The following is a 27,500-nucleotide window of genomic DNA, read 5'->3' as shown; positions in this document are numbered from 1 at the left end:
CGATTTGACACACTGAACTCTATCAGAGAAGTAGTTGGTGAACCAGGCGACGCAATCGTTTGAGAAACCAAGGCTACTGAGTCTGCCGATGAGGATGTGGTGATTAACAGAGTCAAAAGCTTTGGCCAGGTCAATGAATACGGCAGCACAGTATTGTTTCTTATCGATGGCGGTTACGATGTCGTTTAGGACCTTGAGCGTGGCTGAGGTGCACCCATGACCAGCTCTGAAACCAGATTGCATAGCGGAGAGGGTGCGGTGGGATTCGAAATGGTCGGTAATCTGTTTGTTGACTTGGCTTTCGAAGACCTTAGAAAGGCAGGGTAGGATGGATATAGGTCTGTAGCAATTTGGGTCAAGAGTGTCACCTCCTTTGAAGAGGGGGATGACAGCAGCTGCTTTCCAATCTATGGGAATCTCAGACGACACGAAAGAGAGGTTGAACAGGCTAGTAATAGGGGTTGCAATTATTTCGGCAGATAATTTTAGAAAGAAAGGGTCCAGATTGTCAAGCCCAGCTGATTTGTAGGGGTCCAGATTTTGCAGCTCTTTCAGAACATCAGCTGAATGGATTTGGGAGAAGGAGAAATGGGGGAGGCTTGGGCGAGTAGCTGTGGGTGGTGCAGTGCTGTTGAATGCAGTAGGGGTAGTTAGGTGGAAAACATGGCCAGCCGTAGAAAAATGCTTATTGAAATTCTCAATTATAGTGGGCTTATCGGTGGTGACAGAGTTTCCTATCCTCAGTGCAGTGGGCAGTTGGGAGGAGGTGTTCTTATTCTCCATGGACTTTACAATGTCCCAGAACTTTTTAGAGTTTGAGTTGCAGGAAGCAAATCTCTGTTTGAAAAAGCTAGCCTTGGCATTTCTAACTGCCTGTGTGTATTGGTTTCTAACTTCCCTGAAAAGTTGCATATCGCGGGGGCAGTTCGATGCTAATGCAGAACGCCACAGGATATTTTTGTGTTGGTTAAGGGCAGTCAGGTCTGGGGAGAACCAAGGGCTATATCTGTTCCTGGTTCTAAATTTCTTGAAAGGGGCATGCTTATTTAAGATGGTGAGGAAGGCATTTAAAAAAAATAACTAGGCATCCTCTACTGACGGGATGAGGTCAATATCCTTCCAGGATACCAGAGCCAGGTCGATTAGAAAGGCTTGCTCGTTGAAATGTTTCAGGGAGCGTTTGACAGTGATGAGTGGAGGTCGTTTGACCGCTGACCTATTACGGGTGCAGGCAATGAGGCAGTGATCGCTGAGATCTTGGTTGAAAACAGCAGAGGTGTATTTAGAGGGCACGTTGGTTAGGATGATATCTATGAGGGTGCTAATGTTTACGGATTTAGGGTTGTACCTGGTGGGTTCATTGATCATTTGTGTGAGATTGAGGGCATCAAGCTTGGATTGTAGGATGGCTGGGGTGTTAAGCATGTCCCAGTTTAGGTCACCTAGTAGCACGAGCTCTGAAGATAGATGGGGGGCAATCAGTTCACATATGGTGTCCAGAGCACAGCTAGGGGCCGAGGGGGGTCTATAGCAGGCGACAACGGTGAAAGACTTGTTTTTGGAGAGGTGGATTTTTAAAAGTAGAAGTTCAAATTGTTTGGGTACAGACCTGGATAACAGGACAGAACTCTGCAGGCTCTCTCTGCAGTAGATTGCAACACCGCCCCCTTTGGTCGTTCTATCTTGTCTGAAAACGTTGTAGTTAGGGATGAAGATTTCAGAGTTTTTGGTGGACTTCCTAAGCCAAGATTCAGACACAGCTAGGACATCTGGGTTGGCAGAGTGTGCTAAAGCAGTGAATAAAACAAACTTAGGGAGATGATGGCCGGGCTATGTACTCAGAATATTGCAAAATGTGCTTTAGCCGAAAAGCTATTTTAAAATCTGACACCGCGATTGCATAAAGGAGTTCTGTATCTATAATTCTTAAAATAATTGTTATGTTTTTTGTCAACGTTTATCATGAGTAATTTAGTAAATTCACCGGAAGTTTGCGGTGGGTATGCTAGTTCTGAACATCACATGCTAATGTAAAAAGCTGGTTTTTGATATAAATATGAACTTGATTGAACAAAACATGCATGTATTGTATAACATAATGTCCTAGGAGTGTCATCTGATGAAGATCATCAAAGGTTAGTGCTGCATTTAGCTGTGGTTTTGTTTTTTTGTGACATATATGCTTGCTTTGAAAATGGCTGTGTGATTATTTTTGGCAGGGTACTCTCCTGACATAATCTAATGTTTTGCTTTCGCTGTAAAGCCTTTTTGAAATCGGACAATGTGGTTAGATTAACGAGAGTCTTGTCTTTAAAATGGTGTAAAATAGTCATATGTTTGAGAAATTGAAGTTATAGCATTTTTGAGGTATTTGTATTTCGCGCCACGCTCTACCATTGGATATTGGTGAGGCGTTCCGCTAGCGGAACGTCTGTCCCTAACAGCTTAACACATTGGAAAGAATTAACAAAAAAACAGAGCAAACTAGAATGCTATTTGGCCCTAAACAGAGAGTACACAGTGGCAGAATACCTGACCACTGTGACTGACCCAAACTACGTACAGACTCAGTGAGTATAGCCTTGCTATTGAGAAAGGCCACCGTAGGCAGACCTGGCTCTCAAGAGAAGACAGGCTATGTTCCCACTGCCCACAAAATGAGGTGGAAACTGAGCTGCACGTCCTAACCTCCTGCCAAATGTATGACCATATTAGAGACACATATTTCCCTCAGATTACACAGATCCACAAAGAATTAGAAAACAAACCCCATTTTGATAAACTCCCATATCTACTGGGTGAAATACCACAGTGTGTCATCACAGCAGCAAGATTTGTGACCTGTTGCCACAAGAAAAGGTCAACCAGTGAAGAACAAACACCATTGTAAATACAACCTATATTTATGTTTATTTATTTTCCCTTTTGTGCTTTAACTATTTGCACATCATAGCAACACTGTATATAGACACAATATGCAATGTGAAATGTCTTTATTCTTTTGGAACTTCTGTGAGTGTAATGTTTACTGTTTTATTTATATTTTTATTGTTTATTTCATTTTATGTATTATCTATCTTCACTTGCCAATAAAGCCATTTGAATTGAATTGAATTTAGAGAGAGACTGGGTTAGCAAAAAGACGGAAAGCTATAGGGCCACAACTACACACACACACACACACACACACACACACACACACACACACACACACCACACACACACACACACACACACACACCACACACACACACACACACACACACACCACACACACACACACACACACACAACACACACACCACACACACACACACACACACCACACACACACACACACCACACACACACCACACACCACACACACACCACACACACACCACACACCACACACACACACACAACACACACACCACACACAACACACACACCACACACACACACCACCCACACACACACACACACACCACACACACACCACACACACACACACCACACACACACACACACACACACACACACACACACACACACACACACACACCACACACACCACACACACACACACACCACACACACCACACACACACACACACACACACACACACACACACACACACACACACACATCTCATGGAGGGGACAGAGGTCATGGCCAGGAGTTTTCCATGGTCAGGACACAACTCCTGGCCTCAGGAGAGCACAGATTGATTTGACAGGATGAAGTTGGTTACCTCTGTCGTGGTGTGGTGTGTGTGTGTGCGGTGTGTGTGCGGTGTGTGTGTGTGTGTGTGTGTGTGTGTGTGGTGTGTGTGTGTGTGGTGTGTGTGTGTGGTGTGTGTGTGTGGTGTGTGTGTGTGTGTGTGTGGTGTGTGTGTGTGTGTGTGGTGTGTGTGTGGTGTGTGTGTGGTGTGTGTGGTGTGTGTGTGGTGTGTGTGTGTGTGTGTGTGTGTGTGTGTGTGTGTGTGTGTGTGTGTGTGTTGCCTTACCTCTTTCGTGGATGACCACCCCAAAGTGAGTATTAGAAGTCTTGTCCTCTGGGACTTTAGCAGGAACAGATACCACCGGAGGCTTGGATGGGTTCTTACTGACAGCTGGGCTCTTCTCTGGAAACAGACAGAGAGGAAACAGACAGAGAGGAAACAGACACAGAGGAAACAGAGGAAACAGACACACAGAGGAAACAGACAGAGAGGAAACAGACACAGAGGAAACAGACACAGAGGAAACAGACAGAGACACACAGAGGAAACAGACAGAGAGGAAACAGAGGAAACAGACAGAGACAGAGAGGAAACAGACAGAGAGGAAACAGAGGAAACAGACACAGAGGAAACAGACAGAGACACACAGAGGAAACAGACAGAGAGCCAGAGGAAACAGACAGAGACACATAAAGGAAACAGAGGAAACAGACAGTGAGGAAACAGAGAGGAAACAGAGAGGAAAGAGAGAGGAAACAGACACAGAGGAGACAGACAGACACAATTAGCTAAAACACTTGGGCTATGAGGAGTTTTGAATCATGGTCACGTCAACTGGTAGAAACACAGGAAACATCCCTTCACATGCTTGTTGCACTGTGTTGTACTGTGTTGTACTGTGTTGTACTGTACTGTACTGTGTTGAACTGTGTTGTACTGTGTTGTACTGTGTTGTACTGTACTGTACTGTGTTGTACTGTGTTGTACTGTACTGTGTTGTACTGTGTTGTACTGTGTTGTACTGTGTTGTGTTGTACTGTGTTGTGTTGTACTGTGTTGTGTTGTACTGTGTTGTACTGTACTGTGTTGTACTGTGTTGTGTTGTACTGTGTTGTGTTGTACTGTGTTGTACTGTGTTGTACTGTACTGTGTTGTACTGTGTTGTACTGTGGTGTACTGTACTGTGTTGTACTGTGTTGTACTGCACTGTGTTGTACTGTGTTGTACTGCACTGTGTTGTACTGTACTGTGTTGTACTGCGTTGTACTGTGGTGTACTGTACTGTGTTGTACTGTGTTGTACTGTGTTGTACTGTACTGTGTTGTACTGTACTGTGTTGTACTGCGTTGTACTGTGGTGTACTGTACTGTGTTGTACTGTGTTGTACTGCACTGTGTTGTACTGTACTGTGTTGTACTGTACTGTGTTGTACTGTACTGTGTTGTACTGTACTGTGTTGTACTGAACTGTGTTGTACTGTACTGTGTTGTACTGTGTTGTACTGTACTGTGTTGTACTGTGTTGTACTGTACTGTGTTGTACTGTACTTTACTGTGTTGTACTGTACTGTGTTGTACTGCACTGTGTTGTACTGTACTGTGTTGTACTGTGTTGTACTGTACTGTGTTGTACTGTACTGTGTTGTACTGTACTGTGTTGTACTGTGTTGTACTGTACTGTACTGTGTTGTACTGTACTGTACTATGTTGTACTGTACTGTGTTGTACTATGTTGTACTGTACTTTACTGTACTGTGTTGTACTGTGTTGTACTGTGTTGTACTGTACTGTGTTGTACTGTACTGTACTGTGTTGTACTGTGTTGTACTGTACTGTGTTGTACTGTGTTGTACTGTGTTGTACTGTGTTGTGTTGTACTGTGTTGTGTTGTACTGTGTTGTGTTGTACTGTGTTGTACTGTACTGTGTTGTAATGTGTTGTGTTGTACTGTGTTGTGTTGTACCGTGTTGTACTGTGTTGTACTGTACTGTGTTGTACTGTGTTGTACTATGGTGTACTGTACTGTGTTGTACTGTGTTGTACTGCACTGTGTTGCACTGTGTTGTACTGCACTGTGTTGTACTGTACTGTGTTGTACTGCGTTGTACTGTGGTGTACTGTACTGTGTTGTACTGTGTTGTACTGTACTGTGTTGTACTGTGTTGTACTGTACTGTGTTGTACTGTGTTGTACTGTACTGTGTTGTACTGTGTTGTACTGTACTGTGTTGTACTGCGTTGTACTGTGGTGTACTGTACTGTGTTGTACTGTGTTGTACTGTACTGTGTTGTACTGTGTTGTACTGTACTGTGTTGTACTGTACTGTGTTGTACGGTGTTGTACTGTACTGTGTTGTACTGCACTGTGTTGTACTGTACTGTGTTGTACTGTGTTGTACTGTACTGTGTTGTACTGTACTGTGTTGTACTGTACTGTACTGTGTTGTACTGTACTGTGTTGTACAGTACTGTACTGTGTTGTACAGTACTGTACTGTGTTGTGTTGTACTGTACTGTGTTGTACAGTACTGTACTGTGTTGTGTTGTACTGTACTGTACTGCACTGTGTTGTACTGTACTGTGTTGTACTGTGTTGTACTGTACTGTGTTGTACTGTACTGTGTTGTACTGTACTGTACTGTGTTGTACAGTACTGTACTGTGTTGTGTTGTACTGTACTGTGTTGTACAGTACTGTACTGTGTTGTGTTGTACTGTACTGTGTTGTACAGTACTGTACTGTGTTGTGTTGTACTGTACTATGTTGTACTGTGTTGTACTGTACTGTGTTGTACTGCGTTGTACTGTGGTGTACTGTACTGTGTTGTACTGTGTTGTACTGCACTGTGTTGTACTGTACTGTGTTGTACTGTGTTGTACTGTACTGTGTTGTACTGTACTGTGTTGTACTGTACTGTGTTGTACTGTGTTGTACTGTACTGTGTTGTACTGTACTGTGTTGTACTGTGTTGTACTGTACTGTGTTGTACTGTACTGTGTTGTACTGTACTGTACTGTGTTGTACTGTACTGTGTTGTACAGTACTGTACTGTGTTGTACAGTACTGTACTGTGTTGTGTTGTACTGTACTGTGTTGTACAGTACTGTACTGTGTTGTGTTGTACTGTACTGTGTTGTACAGTACTGTACTGTGTTGTGTTGTACTGTACTGTACTGCACTGTGTTGTACTGTACTGTGTTGTACTGTGTTGTACTGTACTGTGTTGTACTGTACTGTGTTGTACTGTACTGTACTGTGTTGTACAGTACTGCACTGTGTTGTGTTGTACTGTACTGTGTTGTACAGTACTGTACTGTGTTGTGTTGTACTGTACTGTGTTGTACAGTACTGTACTGTGTTGTGTTGTACTGTACTGTGTTGTACAGTACTGTACTGTGTTGTGTTGTACTGTACTATGTTGTACTATGTTGTACTGTACTTTACTGTACTGTGTTGTACTGTACTGTGTTGTACTGTACTGTACTGTACTGTGTTATGTTGTACTGTACTGTGTTGTACTATGTTGTACTGTACTTTACTGTACTGTGTTGTACTGTGTTGTACTGCATTGTGTTGTACTGTACTTTACTGTGCTGTGTTGTACTGTACATTACTGTACTGTACTGTACTGTGCTGTGTTGTACTGTGTTGTGTTGTACTGTACTTTACTGTACTGTGCTGTGCTGTGTTGTACTGTACTTTACTGTACTGTGCTGTGTTGTACTGTGCTGTACTGTACTGTGCTGTGTTGTACTGTGTTGTACTGTGCTGTGCTGTGCTGTACTGTACTGTGCTGTGTTGTACTGTGCTGTACTGTGCTGTGTTGTGCTGTGCTGTACTGTGCTGTGTTGTACTGTGCTGTGTTGTACTGTGCTGTACTGTGCTGTGTTGTGCTGTGCTGTGTTGTACTGTGCTGTGTTGTACTGTACTTTACTGTGCTGTGTTGTGCTGTGTTGTACTGTGCTGTGTTGTACTGTACTTTACTGTGCTGTGCTGTGTTGTACTGTGCTGTGTTGTACTGTACTTTACTGTGCTGTGCTGTGCTGTACTTTACTGTGCTGTGTTGTGCTGTGCTGTACTGTGCTGTGCTGTACTTTACTGTGCTGTGTTGTGCTGTGCTGTGTGCTGTACTGTGCTGTGCTGTACTGTGCTGTGTTGTACTGGGCTGTGTTGTACTGTACTTTACTGTGCTGTGCTGTGTTGTACTGTACTTTACTGTGCTGTGCTGTACTGTGCTGTGTTGTACTGTACTGTACTGTACTGTACTGTACTGTACTGTACTGTACTGTGCTGTGTTGTGCTGTGCTGTACTGTGCTGTGTTGTGCTGTACTGTGCTGTGTTGTACTGTACTTTACTGTACTGTACTGTGCTGTGTTGTACTGTACTGTGCTGTGTTGTACTGTACTGTACTGTGCTGTGTTGTACTGTACTTTACTGTACTGTACTGTGCTGTGTTGTACTGTACTGTGTTGTGTTGTACTGTACTGTGCTGTGTTGTGCTGTGCTGTGCTGTACTGTGCTGTGTTGTGCTGTGCTGTGCTGTGTTGTACTGTACTGTGCTGTGCTGTGCTGTGCTGTGCTGTGCTGTGTTGTACTTTACTGTGCTGTGTTGTGCTGTACTGTACTGTACTGTGCTGTGTTGTGCTGTGCTGTACTGTGCTGTGTTGTACTGTGCTGTGTTGTACTGTACTTTACTGTGCTGTGCTGTGTTATACTGTGCTGTGCTGTGCTGTACTGTGCTGTGCTGTGTTGTACTGTGCTGTGTTGTACTGTACTGTACTGTACTGTACTGTACTGTACTGTACTGTGCTGTGTTGTACTGTGCTGTGTTGTACTGACCCTTGCCGGTTCGGAAGGTGAGCATGGCTGGTTGTCCCTCTCCTGCGACGCTGCGAGCCACCATCAGAACCTCGTACAGACTGGACGACTCCAGCTCAGACAGACGGAGGGTCTTCTCACTGCCGGGCACACGAACCGTATGCCAGCTACCCACTACCCACGTCACATCATCAACCTACCGAGAGAGAGAGAGAGAGGAGAGGAGAGAGAGGGAGAGAGAGAGAGAGAGAGAGAGAGAGAGAGAGAGAGAGAGAGAGAGAGAGAGCGAGAGCGAGAGACAGAGACAGAGACAAAGAGAGAGAGAGAGAGAAAGTTCACAATCAGCCCACTGACAACCCTATCAGATCACAGCAAAATCACAGTCTACCTGAACAGAGCAATACTCAATCATGAGGCATCAAAGCCAAAATAACTGAATAATATTAAGAAATGCTAGAGAGAGAGAGAGAGAGAGAGAGAGAGAGAGGGAAAGAAGTGTAGAAACCAACCGATACCTGCTAATGATCAAACTCCAGAAAAGAGCCGTTAAATTCTACAACCACCTAAAAGGAAGCGATTCCCAAATCTTCCATAACAAAGCCATCACCTACAGAGAGATGAACCTGGAGAAGAGTCCCCTAAGCAAGCTGGTCCTGGGGCTCTGTTCACAAACACAAACAGACCCCACAGAGCCATCACCTACAGAGAGATGAACCTGGAGAAGAGTCCCCTAAACAAGCTGGTCCTGGGGCTCTGTTCACAAACACAAACAGACCCCACAGAGCCCCAGGACAGAAACACAATTAGACCCAACCAAATCATGAGAAAACAAAAAGAGAATTACTTCACACATTGGAAATAATTAACATAAAAACAGAGCAAACTAGAATGCTATTTGGCCCTAAACAGAGAGTACACAGTGGCAGAATACCTGACCACTGTGACTGACCCAAACTTTAGGAAAGCTTTGACTACAGTCGTGGCCAAAATTTATGAGAATGACACAAATATTAATTTTCACAAAGTCTGCTGCCTCAGTTTGTATGATGGCAATTTGCATTTACTCCAGAATGTTATGAAGAGTGATCAGATGAATTGCAATTAATTGCAAAGTCCCTCTTTGCCATGCAAATGAACTGAATCCCCCCAAAACATTTCCACTTCATGTCAGCCCTGCCACAAAAGGACCAGCTGACATCATGTCAGTGATTCTCTCGTTAACACAGGTGTGAGTGTTGACGAGGACAAGGCTGGAGATCATTCTGTCATGCTGATTGAGTTCGAATAACAGACAGGAAGCTTGAAAAGGAGGGTGGTGCTTGGAATCATTTTTCTTCCTCTGTCAAACATGGTTACCTGCAAGGAAACACGTGCCGTCATCATTGCTTTGCACAAAAAGGACTTCACAGGCAAGGATATTGCTGCCAGTAAGATTGCACCTAAATCAACCATTTATCGGATCATCAAGAACTTCAAGGAGAGCGGTTCAATTGTTGTGAAGAAGGCTTCAGGGTGCCCAAGAAAGTCCAGCAAGCGCCAGGACGTCTCCTAAAGTTGATTCAGCTGCGGGATCGGGGGGCACAACCAGTACAGAGCTTGCTCAGGAATGGCAGAAGGCAGGTGTGAGTGCATCTGCCCGCACAGTGAGGCGAAGACTTTTGGAGGATGGCCTGGTGTCAAGAAGGGCAGCAAAGAAGCCACTTCTCTCCAGGAAAAACATCAGGGACAGACTGATATTCTGCAAAAGGTACAGGGATTGGACTGCTGAGGACTGGAGTAAAGTCATTTTCTCTGATGAATTCCCTTTTCGATTGTTTGGGGCATCCAGATAAAAGCTTGTCCGGAGAAGACAAGGTGAGCGCTACCATCAGTCCTGTGTCATGCCAACAGTAAAGCATCCTGAGACCATTCATGTATGGGGTTGCTTCTCAGCCAAGGGAGTGGGCTCACTCACATTTTTGCCTAAGAACACAGCCATGAATAAAGAATGGTACCAACACATCCTCCGAGAGCAACTTCTCCCAACCATCCAGGAACAGTTTGGTGACGAACAATGCCTTTTCCAGCATGATGGAGCACCTTGCCATAAGGCAAAAGTTATAACTAAGTGGCTCGGGGAACAAAACATCGATATTTCTGGTCCATGGCCAGGAAACTCCCCAGACCTTAATCCCATTGAGAACTTGTGGTCAATCCTCAAGAGGTGGGTGGACAAACAAAACCCCACAAATTCTGACAAACTCCAAGCATTGATTATGCAAGAATGGGCTGCCATCAGTCAGGATGTGGCCCAGAAGTTAATTGACAGCATGCCAGGGTGGATTTCAGAGGTCTTGAAAAAGAAGGGTCAACATTGCAAATATTGACTTTTTGCATCATCTTCATGTAATTGTCAATAAAAGCCTTTGACACTTATGAAATGCTTGTAATTATACTTCAGTATTCCATAGTAACATCTTACAAAAATATCTAAAGACACTGAAGCAGCAAACTTTGTGGAAATTAATATTTGTGTTATTCTCAAAACATTTTGCCACGACTGTATGAATAGCTTCAGTGAGCATAGCCTTGCCATTGAGAAAGGCTGCAGTAGGCTATATACACGGGTAAATGTGTGGGGGTACAGGTTAGTCGAGGTAATTTGTACAGTAGGTAGGGGTAAAGTGACTATTCATAGATAATAAACAGCGAGTAGCAGCAGTGTAAAAACAAAAGGGGAGTGGGGGGGTTTCAATGTAAATAGTCTGGGTAGCCATTTGATTAATTGTTCAGCAGTCTTATGGCTTGGGGGTAGAAGCTGTTAAGGAGCTTTTTTGTCCTAGACTTGGCACTCCGGTACCGCTTGCCGTGCGTTAGCAGAGAGAACAGTTACATAATTCTTTAACCAGGGGCGGGGCCTTCGCCAGGGTTGCAATTTGAGCCCTGCACTCTTCAACATTTACATCAATGAATTGGCCACTATTCTAGAAAAATCCTCAGCCCCTGGTGTTAGTCTCCACAATTCAGAAGTTAAATGCCGGTGCCTCCCGAGTAGCACAGCATCTCACTACAGTCCCTGGTTCAAATCCAGGCTGTATCACATCTGGCCGAGATTGGGAGTATGGCGGTGCACAATTGGCCCAGCGTCGTCCGGGTTCGGCCGGAGTAGGCCGTCATTGTAAATAAGAATTTGTTCTTAACTGACTTGCCTAGTTAAATAAAGGTTCAATATAATAACAATAATTATCTATGCGTGCTGTCACCCACAGCACATGACCTACAGCAGAGCCTGGACCTGCTAGAGCAGTACTGCCAGACCTGGGCCCTGGCAGTAAACCCCAAAAATACTAAAATAATGATTTTCCAGAGAAGATCCAGATCTCAGGGAATTAGACCAAAGTTCTCAACTGGTACAAAATATATAGAGTACTGCACACACTACAATTACTGAGGTTTAAAAATAAGCTCAACTGGACACCTTAATGAGGCAGCGAATGAACAGAGAGAGAAAGCACGCAGGGCATTCTACACCATTAGTATACTTATTCAAATGTGGCTAAAACTAATTAAATGTGTCATTGAACCAATTGCACATTGTGGCAGCGTGGTGTGGGGTCCACTTGCAAAACAAGACTTCCCTGTCAACAATGCATGCAGGGCAGAATTAGGCCAACATTCACTAATATTAAAAAGTCAAAAAAGAGCATTTCAGTTTTGGAAACATCTAAAATACAGTGACCCCCTCTCATATCATTACCAAGCCCTGCAATACCAAGAGCTGAGCAAAGAAAAGAGTCCCCTCATCCAGCTGGTCCTGGGGCTGAGTTCACTAACCTGTTCTACTAACACACTGAAGCCTCAGGACCCTCATCCAGCTGGTCCTGGGGCTGAGTTCACAAACCTGTTCTTCTAACACACTGAAGCCTCAGGACCCTCATCCAGCTGGTCCTGGGGCTGAGTTCACTAACCTGTTCTACTAACACACTGAATCCTCAGGACCCTCGTCCAGCTGGTCCTGGGGCTGAGTTCACAAACCTGTTCTACTAACCCACTGAAGCCTCAGGACCCTCATCCAGCTGGTCCTGGGGCTGAGTTCACTAACCTGTTCTACTAACACACTGAAACCTCAGGACCCTCATCCAGCTGGTCCTGGGGCTGAGTTCACAAACCTGTTCTACTAACCCACTGAAACCTCAGGACCCTCATCCAGCTGGTCCTGGGGCTGAGTTCACTAACCTGTTCTACTAACACACTGAAGCCTCAGGACCCTCATCCAGCTGGTCCTGGGGCTGAGTTCACAAACCTGTTCTACTAACACACTGAAGCCTCAGGACCCTCATCCAGCTGGTCCTGGGGCTGAGTTCACTAACCTGTTCTACTAACACACTGAAGCCTCAGGACCCTCATCCAGCTGGTCCTGGGGCTGAGTTCACTAACCTGTTCTACTAACACACTGAAGCCTCAGGACCCTCATCCAGCTGGTCCTGGGGCTGAGTTCACAAACCTGTTCTACTAACACACTGAAGCCTCAGGACCCTCATCCAGCTGGTCCTGGGGCTGAGTTCACTAACCTGTTCTACTAACACACTGAAACCTCAGGACCAGAACATCCAATCAATCAGAATAAACCAAATTACAACAGAATCAAAACAAAACTACATTACTTATTGGATAACACAAGCACAAGCAAAAAGCAAAATGCAGTGCTATCTGGCCCTAAATCAACAGTACACCGTAGCAAACTATTTGACCATGGTAACTGATCAAAACCTTAGAAAAACCTTGACAAAGTACAGGCTCAGTGAGCACAGCCTTGCCATTGAGAAGGGTAGACACAGGAAAACCTGGCTCCCTGTAGAGGAAAGGCTGTGCAACCACTGCACAACAGCAGAACCTGAGACGGAGCTGCATTTCCAGACAAAATATAACAATATAGTGTCATTTCTTCAAATTTAAACCCTTATTCAAGGTTTCAAAGACCTCTCTGATGAGGATAGGCTACCCGTCCTGTTGGGGGAGGACGCAGAGAGCTGTGTGTTGGCAGCGCACTACATTGCTGCCTGCCATAAGATGAGGGACAGTGTCTGACAGACCAATAAACCTGCACATGTCCTCTACTGTACGCTTATTGTTATTGTTGGTTATTTTGACCCTTGCTTATTGTTGTTACTGTTGTCCCGTTGACAATATTGATTCTTATTATAAATTATGTTAATACTGTAAATCTCCAAAGTAAGCTTGCCATGCCAACAAAGTAAATTTAATTGAATTTAATTGAGAGAGGGGCCAGGAGAGAGAGAGAGAGAGAGAGAGAGAGAGAGAGAAAGGGAGAGAGAGAGAGAGAGAGAGAGAGAGTGAGTGAGTGAGTGAGTGAGTGAGAGAGACAGGAAAGAGAACCAAGTAACAGCAGCCACAACAAAGACAAACAGACAACACAAAATTCATCAGAAAGAACAAAACCCTGCCCTCAAACATTTACATCACTGCTAGGGTTATTAGCTCACTTCCCACGGGGGACCAGTACAAAAAAGTATGAAAATGTATGTTTTTGGATTCTGCCAGAGTTCTTTTCCAACAGTGAATCATCACAGAGAAAAATGGCGTACGCAACAACAATGCCCGTGATAATTCTCGGTCACTTTTTCCAGGGCCAGCAACTTCTGAGTCGCGCTGCCAATGCAATCTTAACAAGAACTGGATGGCTTTTATAGTCAGAGAGAGCTTATTAGTGAAGAAAACACAGGCTATTAAAGAGGAAATGACCTGGTGCTGTAGCCAGACTGGGCATGGGTCCTATACCACCTCTGCTTTAATGAACACATTACACAGAGTTAGCAGTTGGTTTGGGCACTGGGCACCGGGCACTGGGCACCGGGGAGCATTATGTCGGGGGTCAAGCTAACAGCTGATTACTAGACAAAAGCTCCTGCTCTACTCTGCTCTACTCTGCTCTACTCTGCTCTACTCTACTCTGCTCAGCTCTACTCTACCCTACTCTACCCTACTCTACTCTACTCTACTCTACTCTACTCTACTCTACTCAGCTCTACTCAGCTCTACTCTACTCTACTCTACCCTACTCTACTCTACTCTACTCTACTCAGCTCTACTCAGCTCAGCTCTACTCTACTCTACTCTACTCTACTCAGCTCTGCTCTACTCTACTCAGCTCTACTCTACTCAGCTCTGCTCTACTCTACTCAGCTCTACTCTACTCAGCTCTACTCTACAGAACTATTTTCATATATATGCTCCCCTAACCCTACCACCCCTCCCTCCCCTAACCCTACCACCCCTCCCTCCCCTAACCCTACCACCCCTCCCCTAACCCTACCACCCCTCCCTACCTAACCACCCCTCCCTCCCCTAACCCTACCACCCCTCCTAACCCTACCACCCTCCCCTAACCCTACCACCCCCCCTAACCCTACCACCCCCCCCTAACCCTACCACCCCCCCCCTCCCCTACCCTACCACCCCTCCCCTCCCTCCCCTAACCCTACCACCCCTCCCTCCCCTAACCCTACCACCCCCTACCCCTCCCCTCCCTAACCCTACCACCCCTCCCCTAACCCTACCACCCTCCCCTAACCCTACCACCCCTCCCCTCCCCTAACCCTACCCACCCCTCCCCTAACCCTACCACCCCTCCCTCCCCTAACCCTACCACCCCTCCCTCCCCTAACCCTACCACCCCTCCCCTCCCCTAACCCTACCACCCCTCCCCTAACCCTACCACCCCTCCTAACCCTACCACCCCTCCCTCCCCTAACCCTACCAACCCTCCCTCCCCTAACCCTACCACCCCTCCCCTCCCCTAACCCTACCACCCCTCCCCTAACCCTACCACCCCTCCGCCCCCCTAACCCTACCACCCCTCCCCTAACCCTACCACCCCTCCTAACCCTACCACCCCTCCCCTAACCCTACCACCCCTCCGCTCCCCTAACCCTACCACCCCTCCGCTCCCCTAACCCTACCACCCCCTCCGCTCCCCTAACCCTACCACCCCTCCCCTCCCCTAACCCTACCACCCCTCCCCTAACCCTACCACCCCTCCGCCCCCCTAACCCTACCACCCCTCCCCTAACCCTACCACCCCTCCGCTCCCCTAACCCTACCACCCATCCCCTAATTTGAGTAATGTAATACATTTTAGAATAAGCCTGTAACTTAACAAAATGTGGAAAAAGTCAAGGTGTCGGAATACTTTCCAAATGCAGTGTATATATAAATTCCAGCCATACTGTATCAAAGGCCTTTTCAAAGTCAGCTTTGAGTACCAGGCATGGTTTCCCTATACTGTTTTATTATTTTAATTTAACCCTTATTTAACCACGTAAATTGACTGAGAACACATTCTCATTTACAGTAACGACCTGGGGAATAATTACATGGGAGATGAATGAGGCAATTGTAAATTGGGGATGATTAGGTGACCAATAAATTCCAGATTGGGAATTTTATCCAGGATACCGGGGTTAACACCTCTACTCTTACAATAAGTACCATGCCATCTTTAGTGACCACAGAGATTCAGGACACCCGTTCAACATCCCAGCACCCTACACAGGGCAATGTCCCCAATTACTGCCCTGGGGAACTTTTTCTAGACCAGAGGAAAGGGTGCCTCCTACTGGCCCTCCATCACCATTTCAAGCAGCATCTGGTCTCCCATCCAGGGACAGACCAGGCCCAACCATGCTTGGCTTCAGGAGCAAGCCAACAGTGGGATGCTGGCTCAACATTCGTCGTAGTGTTCTATTGTTTCCAGTACTTGTCTTATACTATCTCCAAGGTATTGTCCATGTAAAGAAAACTTTCTGATTAGGATGAATAATATCCGACAATACCTTTTTTAATTATAAGTACAATGCACTTTGCTAGAAGTTTTGCATCACTACACTGAAGGCCTCCAATGTTTTTAATGGACTGGTTCTTTATATATACCACTTGAGTCCTGTTTCAGTAGTAATGAAATCAGACCTTCTTGTTGAGAACCATTTATATAGGAGTGGTTAAAACATTCTAATAACGGTCCTCTGAGTTTATCAAAACAAGTTTGGTATACCTCCACTGGTATGTCATCCAGCCCTGGAGTTTGGTGTACCTCCACTGGTATGTCATCCAGCCCTGGAGTTTAGTATACCTCCACTGGTATGTCATCCAGCCCTGGAGTTTGGTGTACCTCCACTGGTATGTCATCCAGCCCTGGAGTTTAGTATACCTCCCCTGGTATGTCATCCAGCCCTGGAGTTTGGTATACCTCCACTGGTATGTCATCCAGCCCTGGAGTTTAGTATACCTCCCCTGGTATGTCATCCAGCCCTGGAGTTTGGTATACCTCCACTGGTATACCATCCAGCCCTGGAGTTTGGTATACCTCCACTGGTATACCATCCAGCCCTGGAGTTTGGTATACCTCCACTGGTATGTCATCCAGCCCTGGAGTTTGGTATACCTCCCCTGGTATGTCATCCAGCCCTGGAGTTTGGTATACCTCCCCTGGTATGTCATCCAGCCCTGGAGTTTGGTATACCTCCACTGGTATACCATCCAGCCCTGGAGTTTGGTATACCTCCACTGGTATACCATCCAGCCCTGGAGTTTGGTATACCTCCACTGGTATGTCATCCAGCCCTGGAGTTTGGTATACCTCCCCTGGTATGTCATCCAGCCCTGGAGTTTGGTATACCTCCCCTGGTATGTCATCCAGCCCTGGAGTTTGGTATACCTCCACTGGTATACCATCCAGCCCTGGAGTTTGGTATACCTCCACTGGTATACCATCCAGCCCTGGAGTTTGGTATACCTCCACTGGTATGTCATCCAGCCCTGGAGTTGGTATACCTCCCCTGGTATGTCATCCAGCCCTGGAGTTTGGTATACCTCCACTGGTATGTCATCCAGCCCTGGAGTTTGGTATACCTCCACTGGTATGTCATCCAGCCCTGGAGTTTGGTATACCTCCACTGGTATGTCATCCAGCCCTGGAGTTTGGTATACCTCCCCTGGTATGTCATCCAGCCCTGGAGTTTGGTATACCTCCACTGGTATGTCATCCAGCCCTGGAGTTTGGTATACCTCCCCTGGTATGTCATCCAGCCCTGGAGTTTGGTATACCTCCCCTGGTATGTCATCCAGCCCTGGAGTTTGGTATACCTCCCCTGGTATGCCATCCATCCCCTGGAGTTTGGTATACCTCCCCTGGTATGTCATCCAGCCCTGGAGTTTGGTATACCTCCACTGGTATGTCATCCAGCCCTGGAGTTTGGTATACCTCCACTGGTATGTCATCCAGCCCTGGAGTTTGGTATACCTCCACTGGTATAGTCATCCAGCCCTGGAGTTTGGTATACCTCCACTGGTATGTCATCCAGCCCTGGAGTTTGGTATACCTCCACTGGTATACCATCCAGCCCTGGAGTTTGGTATACCTCCACTGGTATGTCATCCAGCCCTGGAGTTTGGTATACCTCCACTGGTATGTCATCCAGCCCTGGAGTTTGGTATACCTCCACTGGTATGTCATCCAGCCCTGGAGTTTGGTATACCTCCACTGGTATGTCATCCAGCCCTGGAGTTTGGTATACCTCCACTGGTATGTCATCCAGCCCTGGAGTTTGGTATACCTCCACTGGTATGTCATCCAGCCCTGGAGTTTGGTATACCTCCCCTGGTATGTCATCCAGCCCTGGAGTTTGGTATACCTCCCCTGGTATGTCATCCAGCCCTGGAGTTTGGTATACCTCCCCTGGTATGCCATCCATCCCTGGAGTTTGGTATACCTCCCCTGGTATGTCATCCAGCCCTGGAGTTTGGTATACCTCCCCTGGTATGTCATCCAGCCCTGGAGTTTGGTATACCTCCACTGGTATGTCATCCAGCCCTGGAGTTTGGTATACCTCCACTGGTATACCATCCATCCCTGGAGTTTGGTATACCTCCCCTGGTATGTCATCCAGCCCTGGAGTTTGGTATACCTCCCCTGGTATGTCATCCAGCCCTGGAGTTTGGTATACCTCCACTGGTATGTCATCCAGCCCTGGAGTTTGGTATACCTCCACTGGTATGTCATCCAGCCCTGGAGTTTAGTATACCTCCACTGGTATGTCATCCAGCCCTGGAGTTTGGTATACCTCCCCTGGTATGTCATCCAGCCCTGGAGTTTGGTATACCTCCACTGGTATGTCATCCAGCCCTGGAGTTTGGTATACCTCCACTGGTATGTCATCCAGCCCTGGAGTTTGGTATACCTCCCCTGGTATACCATCCAGCCCTGGAGTTTGGTATACCTCCCCTGGTATGTCATCCAGCCCTGGAGTTTGGTATACTGTAGCTCCACTGGGTCACTGGATTTTTCGTCAATAAGTTCCTCCATTTCTTTTTGTTTTTCCTCTAACTTATTCTGAGCCTCTAAGGTACAGTTTTTTATTGCTATCTATCCGTTCTGTTAGACCTCTTTTTACCTAAATTGCTTTTGTTTACCTCCACTGGTATGTCATCCAGCCCTGGACTTTTCCCAGACTTAAAGGCTTTATTTAATTGCATCAAGAATTTCCTCTGTAATTTGGCCTTCACATTAGTCTTTCTGTACACATGTTCATTTTACATTATTAATAGGAAAAAAAATCCTTACAGTTAACTTCGGTTAGTGGAGATGGAGGAGACTGAAACGATAACATATGCTTAAAGTAGTCTTTCAAAATATTGTTAGGTGAATCATGGGTGACTCTGTCATTTTTGGTTGCATTTCAATGTTGAAAATTAAAAAATAATTTGGTGGATTTTTTCCCCATTTTCCATCCAGTATATCTCACTGGGTTAGTAGATAGTTGAAATGTTACTGATAGTTTGTAGGTAGTCTGTGGAATATCTACAGATGGACTATTCAAATAAAGTGTTACCCTCTACTCTACTATTATACAATCTACTCTACTACTATACCCTACTACTCTACTATAATACAATCTACTCTACTACCCTCTACTCTACTCTACTCTACTACACTACACTACACTACACTACACTACACTACACTACACTACACTACACTACACTACACTACACTACACTACTCTACTACACTACACTACTCTACTACACTACTCTACTCTACTCTACTCTACTCTGCTCTGCTCTGCTCTACTCTACTCTACTCTACTACACTACACTACACTACACTACTCTACTCTACTCTACTCTACTCTGCTCTGCTCTGCTCTGCTCTACTCTACTCTACTCTACTCTACTCTACTCTACTCTACTCTACTCTACTACACTACACTACACTACACTACACTACTCTACTCTACTCTACTCTACTCTACTACACTACTCTACTCTACTATACTCTACTCTACTACACTACTCTACTCTACTCTACTCTACTCCAGTCTACTACTCTCTACTCTACTACACTACTCTACTCTACTCTACTCTACTCTACTCTACACTACTCTACTATACTCTACTCTACTCTACTCTACTCTACTCTACTCTACTACACTACTCTACTATACTCTACTCTACTCTACTACACTCTACTCTACTCTACTCTACTCTACTCTACTCTACTCTACTCTACTCAGCTCTACTCTACTCTACTCTACTCTACTCTACTCTACTCTACTCTGCTCTACTCTACTCTACTCTACTCTACTCTACTCTACTCTACTCTACTCTACACTAACATTCAGGTGCAGTATCCCTACCTAGGGCCTGAAGTTTTTCCCTGGTCAGGGTACAACGACATGGTAAGCAAAACTCCTGTTCTTCCCCCTCTGGACTGACCTTGCGGTACTTGACAAAGTATGCGTTGATTGGATGTCCCCAGTCACGGCCCGCCCTCCACTCCAGGTCATAGACATCAGGTTTGTGAGTCTGAGGAGGGCTAGTAATGATTGGTGCTTCAGGAGTGGGCCGGTCGCTGCTCCTCTCTGTTGGTTGGCCCGTGGTGTCCCATAGCCCATCCCCTTCTCCTAGCCCCTCCCCTTCCTCCTCGGGTGGGAGGAGGTCATCTCCCTCATCGCTCTGGATTGGGTGGACGGAAGGGGGTGGAGCGTTGATCAGAATATCAGTGGTGGAACCAGGCTGAGGTTCTTGTTCTTCTAGAGATAGAAAGAGAAGTTTCAGATTAAACCCGAGCTGTATCCAAGTATAACATCCAAGATCGAAACTTTGATTACAAATCATATTATGTTTTTAATACATTTTCTTGTTATGAATTCAGATGCAAATAAAATGAATGTTTTTTCTGGGGCCGGTTGCACCAGTTTGGCGCAAAAAAGTTGGTATGAAATGCGAGGTCAGCCGTAGCTACACTCCTAGAAATAAAGGTGCTATCTAGAACCTTACAAGGTTCTTCGGGTTGTCCCCATAGAACCCTTTCTGGTTCCAGGTAGAACGTTTTTGGCTCTGGGTAGAACACTTTTGGGTTCCATGTAGAACCCTTTCTGGTTCCAGGTAGAACGTTTTTGGTTCGAGGTAGAACCCTTTTGGGTTCCATGCCCATCATTATTACAACTACAACTACACGGCCCATCATTATTACGACTACAACTACACGGCCCATCATTATTACGACTACAACTACACGGCCCATCATTATTACGACTACAACTACACGGCCCATCATTATTACGACTACAACTACACGGCCCATCATTATTACGACTACAACTACACGGCCCATCATTATTACGACTACAACAACACGGCCCATCATTATTACGACTACAACTACACGGCCCATCATTATTACGACTACAACTACACGGCCCATCATTATTACGACTACAACTACACGGCCCATCATTATTACAACTACAACTGAATTATGAAAATATTGCAATAATCGGCTAATGCAATTGAAAGCATGTTTCAAATGGTTGTTTATTTAAAACTCCCAAAGTCATCCACCCGTTAAATGGAAAGCCGTGTGTGGACATTTTCAGGTTCGGCGTAGAGCGTTTTTTACATCGAACATAGTGGTACGACCAACTGAGTCAGTCTGCTGCAGAGACCATCAGGAACAGAGTTAGTCTGCTGCAGAGACCAACAGGAACAGAGTCAGTCTGCTGCAGAGACCATCAGGAACAGAGTTAGTCTGCTGCAGAGTCCATCAGGAACAGAGTCAGTCTACTGCAGAGACCATCAGGAACAGAGTCAGTCTGCTGCAGAGACCATCAGGAACAGAGTCAGTCTGCTGCAGAGACCATCAGGAACAGAGTCAGTCTACTGCAGAGACCATCAGGAACAGAGTCAGTCTGCTGCAGAGACCATCAGGAACAGAGTCAGTCTACTGCAGAGACCATCAGGAACAGAGTCAGTCTGCTGCAGAGACCATCAGGAACAGAGTCAGTCTACTGCAGAGACCATCAGGAACAGAGTCAGTCTGCAGCCAGAGACCAACAGGAACAGAGTGAGTCTGCTGCAGAGACCATCAGGAACAGAGTCAGTCTGCTGCAGAGACCATCAGGAACAGAGTCAGTCTGCAGCCAGAGACCATCAGGAACAGAGTCAGTCTGCAGCCAGAGACCAACAGGAACAGAGTCAGTCTGCTGCAGAGACCAACAGGAACAGAGTTAGTCTACTGCAGAGACCCAACAGGAACAGATGAGGGACTATGGGCCATCCGGCAGGGCTGGAATGTTTTACATTGGGAACAAGCCTTTTCAATCTACATAAAATAACAAGAAACTCCTGGATTCTCACAGCACTACATAATAATGCTTTGTTCGTTTTTTTCTCTTCATTATAAACCGGTCCAGAGAGCTGTAAATGGGGACGTCAGGGAGGCTGGGAGGAGGTTTGGCAGGAGACAGAATATTACACTATATTACAGTATATCACAGAATATTACACTATATTACACTACATTACAGTATATCACAGAATATTACACTATATTACACTACATTACAGTATATTACACTATATCACAGTATATTACAGTATATTACAGAATATTACAGAATATTACACTATATTACAGGATATTACAGTATATTACAGAATATTACATTATATTACAGAATATTACATTATATTACACTATATTACAGTATATTACAGTATATTACACTATATTACAGAATATTACAGTATATTAAAGAATATTACCGTATATTACAGAATATTACACTATATTACACTATATTGCACTATATTACAGTATATTACAGTATATTACAGAATATTACACTATATTACACTACATTACAGTATATTACAGTATATTACAGAATATTACAGAATATTACACTATATTACAGGATATTACAGTATATTACAGAATATTACATTATATTACAGAATATTACATTATATTACACTATATTACACTATATTACAGTATATTACAGAATATTACAGTATATTAGCCTTCCCTGTAGCTCAGTTGGTAGAGCATGGTGTTTGCAACACCAGGGTTGTGGGTTCGATTCCCACGGGGGGCCAGCACAGAAAAATTATGTATGAAATGAAATGTATGCATTCACTACTGTAAGTCGCTCTGGATAAGGGCGTCTGCTAAATGACTAAAATGTAAAATGTAATATTACAGAATATTACAGTATATTACTGTATATTACAGTATATTACAGAATATTACAGAATATTACAGTATATTACAGCATATTACACTATATTACAGTATATTACAGAATATTACAGTATATTACAGTATATTACAGAATATTACTGTATATTATACTATATTACATAATATTACATAATATTACTGTATATTACAGTATATTACAGAATATTACATTATATTACAGTATATTACAGTATATTACAGTATATTACAGTATATTACAGTATATTACAGTATATAACAGTCAGTGGCGGTCGGTGTAGTTTAATATGACGGAGGATGATTTTATTTTCATGAGCACGGCCTTATTTCTATTACAGCATATTGGATGACTGTCATTCATATTCCATTCGCCCAGTTCATTGTAACATCGATAGGTTTAGGCTACTACATGATAATTTCCCCTGTACCCATCATGAGGTTGCTACAACCTAGCCTACGAATGACAGTTTACGACGTAGTTGCACACGTTCGAGAGAAATCTGAGTAGTCAAGGTGACAGACAGTGACACATTCAACACCTCCTTCCACACTCTGGCCTGCGTCTGGCTGATCTGGGGTGGAATCATTAGACCAACAGTTACAAAGGAGAGTTTCTATTGGACAAATTCATGTATGTTTAACCCAGTTTCATTCCATTTGCTTGAATACACCCCTAATGAATACACCCCTAATGAATACACCCCTAATGAATACACCCCTAATGAATACACCCCTAATGAACACACCCCTAATGAATACACCCCTAATGAATACACCCCTAATGAATACACCCTAATGAATACACCCCTAATGAATACACACCTAATGAATACACCCCTAATGAATACACCCCTAATGAATACACCCCTAATGAATACACCTAATGAATACACCTCATGAATACACCCCGTATGAAAACACCTCATGAATACACCCTGTATGAAAACACCTAATGAATACACCCCTAATGAATACAACTAATGAATACACCTAATGAATACACCCCTAATGAATACACCTAATGAAAACACCCCTAATGAATACACCCCGTATGAAAACACCTAATGAAAACACCCCTAATGAACACACCTAATGAATACACCTAATGAAAACACCCCTAATGAATACACCTAATGAATACACCCCTAATGAATACACCTAATGAATACACACCTAATGAATACACCCCTAATGAAGACACCCCTAATGAATACACCCCTAATGAATACACCCCTAATGAACACACACCTAATGAATACACCCCTAATGAACACACCCGTAATGAATACACCCCTGATGAATACACCCCTGATGAATACACCCCTGATGAATACACCCCTAATGAATACACCTCTAATGAATACACCCCTAATGAATACACCCCGTATGAATACACCCCGTATGAATACACCCCTAATGAATACACCCCTAATGAATACACCTAATGAATACACCCCTAATGAACACACCCCTAATGAATACACCCCTAATGAATACACCTAATGAATACACCCCTAATGAACACACCTCTAATGAATACACCCCTAATGAATACACCTAATGAATACACCCCTAATGAATACGCCCCGTATGAATACACCCCTAATGAATACACCCCTAATGAACACACACCTAATGAATACACCCCTAATCACACGCCAACATAGTTCCCTTTCATACCAGACACATACAAACAGCTCGTTGTATATATAATTACTTCTACGCATCTATCTACGCGCTCTACCTCAACGAACAACTCATCAGTTATATGTGACCAAGCAAAACCTTATATGTGACCAAGCAAACCTTCATATTATAACCGCTAAAGGGCTACACACAGCCAACATCATTGTCACCATATTTTAATTAAAATTGTATTTTATTTCACCTTTATTTAACCAGGTTGAGAACAAGTTCTCATTTACAGTTGAAGTCGGAGGTTTACATACACCTTTAGCCAAATACATTTAAACTCAGTTTTTAACAATTCCTGGCATTTAATCTAAGTAAAATGTCCTGTTTTAGGTCAGTTAGGATCAACACTTTATTTTAAGATTGTGAAATGTCAGAATAATAGAGAGAATGATTTATTTCAGCTTAAATTTTTTTCATCACATTCCCAGTAGGTCAGAAGTTTACATACCCTCAATTAGTATTTGGTAGCATTGCCTTTAAATTGTTTAACTTGGGTCAAATGTTTCAGGTAGCCTTCCACAAGCTTCCTACAATAAGTTGGGTGAATTTTGGCCCATTCCTCCTGACAGAGCTGGTGTAACTGAGTCAGGTTTGTAGACCTCCTTGTTCGCACACGCTTTTTCAGTTCCGCCCACAAATTGTCTATAGGGTTGAGGTCAGGGCTTTGTGATGGCCACTCCAATACCTTGACTTTGTTGTCTTTAAGCCATTTTCCACAACTTTGGAAGTATGCTTGGGGTCATTGTCCATTTGGAAGACCCATTTAAGACCAAGCTTTAACTTCCTGACTGAGGTCTTGAGATGTTGCTTCAATATATCCACATAAATGTCCTTCCTCATGATGCATTCTATTTTGTGAACTGCACCACTCCTTCCTGCAGCAAAGCACCCCCACAACATGACTCTGCCACACCCGTGCTTCACGGTTGGGATGGTGTTCTTCGGCTTGCAAGCCTCCCCCTTTTTGCTCCAAACATAACGATGGTCATTATGGCCAAACAGTTCTATTTTTGTCTCATCAGACCAGAGAATATTTCTCCAAAAAGTACGATCTTTGTCCCCATGTGCAGTTGCAAACCGTAGTCTGGCTTTTTTATGGTGGTTTTGGAGCAGTGGCTTCTTCCTTGCTGAGTGGCCTTTCAGTTTGTGTCGATATAGGACTCGTTTTACTGTGGATATAGATACTGTTCTACCTGTTTCCTCCAGCATCTTCACAAGGTCCTTTGCTGTTGTTCTGGGATTGATTTGCACTTTTTGCACCAAAGTACGTTCATCTCTAGGAGACAGAATGCGTCTCCTTCCTGAGCGGTATGACGGCTGCGTGGTCCCATGGTGTTTATACTTGCGTACTGTTGTTTGAACAGATGAATGTGGTACCTTCAGGTGTTTGGAAATTGCTCCCAAGGAGGAACCAGACGTGTGGAGGTCTTGGCTGATTTCTTTTGATTTTCCCATGATGTCAAGCAAAGAGGCACTTCGAGTTTGAAGATAGGCCTTGAAATACATCCACAGGTACACCTCCAATTGACTCAAATTTGTTCAATTAGCCTATCAGAAGCTTCTAAAGCCATGACATCATTTTCTGGAATTTTCCAAGCTGTTTAAAGGCACAGTCAACTTAGTGTATGTAAACTTCTGACCCACTGGAATTGTGGTACAGTGAATTATAAGTGAAATAATCTGTCTGTAAACAATTGTTTGAACAATTACTCGTGTCATGCACAAAGTAAACTTGCCAAAACTATAGTTTGTTAACAAAAAATTTGTGGAGTGGTTGAAAAATGAGTTTTAATGACTCCAACCTAAGTGTATGTAAACTTCTGACTTCAACTGTAAAACTGCGACCTGGCCAAGATAAAGCAAAGCAGTGCGACAAAAACAACAACACAGAGTTACACATAAACTAACGTACAGTCAATAACACAATAGAAAAATCTATGTACTGTGTGTGCAAATGTAGTAAGATTAGGGAGGTAAGGCAATAAATAGGCCATAGTGGTGAAATAATTATAATTTAGCATTAATACTGGAGTGATAGATGTGCAGATGATGATGTGCAAGTAGAGATACTGGGGTGCAAAGGAGCAAAAAAATATATAACCATATGGGGATGAGGTAGTTGGATGGGCTATTTATAGATGGGCTATGTACAGGTGCAGTGATCTGTGAGCTGCTCTGACAGTTGATGCTTAAAGCTAGTGAGGGAAGATTTTTGTAGTTCGTTCCAGTCATTGGCAGCAGAGAACTGGAAGGAAAGGCGGCCGAAGGAGGAATTGGCTTTGGGGGTGACCAGTAAAATATACCTGCTGGAGCGTGTGCTACGGGTGGGTGTTGCTATGGTGACCAGTGAGCTGAGAAGGCGGGGTTTTACCTAGCAAAGACTTATAGATGACCTGGAGCCAGTAGGTTTGGCGACAAATATGTAGCGTGGGCCAGCCAACAAGAGCGTACAGGTCGCAGTGGTGGGCAGTATATGGGGCTTTGGTGACAAAACGGATGGCACTGTGATAGACTGCATCCAATTTGCTGAGTAGCGTGTTGGAGGCTATTTTCTAAATGACATCGCCGAAGTCAAGGATCAAGATGGAGAGATCATTACCAAGCCAATGCCAAGAGCTGAGTAAAGAAAAGAGTCCCCTCATCCAGCTGGTCCTGGGGCTGAGTTCACTAACCTGTTCTACTAACACACTGAAGCCTCAGGACCCTCATCCAGCTGGTCCT

The 27,500-nt window shown here is 44.3% G+C and overlaps 1 protein-coding gene across 2 annotated transcripts in view; it reads right to left on the bottom strand.

The window, feature by feature from the left end:
- The window catches only part of cdon (cell adhesion associated, oncogene regulated), a 102,212-nt gene that overhangs the window by 32,854 nt on the left and 41,858 nt on the right, over positions 1-27,500 (bottom strand). Inside the window, exons 7-9 of one of the 2 annotated variants that reach the window (XM_029773935.1) lie at positions 20,294-20,610; positions 8,543-8,717; positions 3,990-4,106 (exon numbers count right to left, since the gene is read on the bottom strand). In XM_029773935.1, the coding sequence (XP_029629795.1) occupies positions 3,990-4,106; positions 8,543-8,717; positions 20,294-20,610 (609 nt within the window). The remainder of the gene's footprint in view (positions 1-3,989; positions 4,107-8,542; positions 8,718-20,293; positions 20,611-27,500) is intronic. The other variant, XM_029773936.1, reaches the window with a different exon arrangement.

The sequence above is a fragment of the Salmo trutta genome, chromosome 13, assembly GCF_901001165.1.
Source record: "Salmo trutta chromosome 13, fSalTru1.1, whole genome shotgun sequence".
In the NCBI taxonomy this organism is placed as follows: domain Eukaryota; kingdom Metazoa; phylum Chordata; class Actinopteri; order Salmoniformes; family Salmonidae; genus Salmo; species Salmo trutta.
This window is presented reverse-complemented; position numbering and strand designations above follow the sequence as displayed.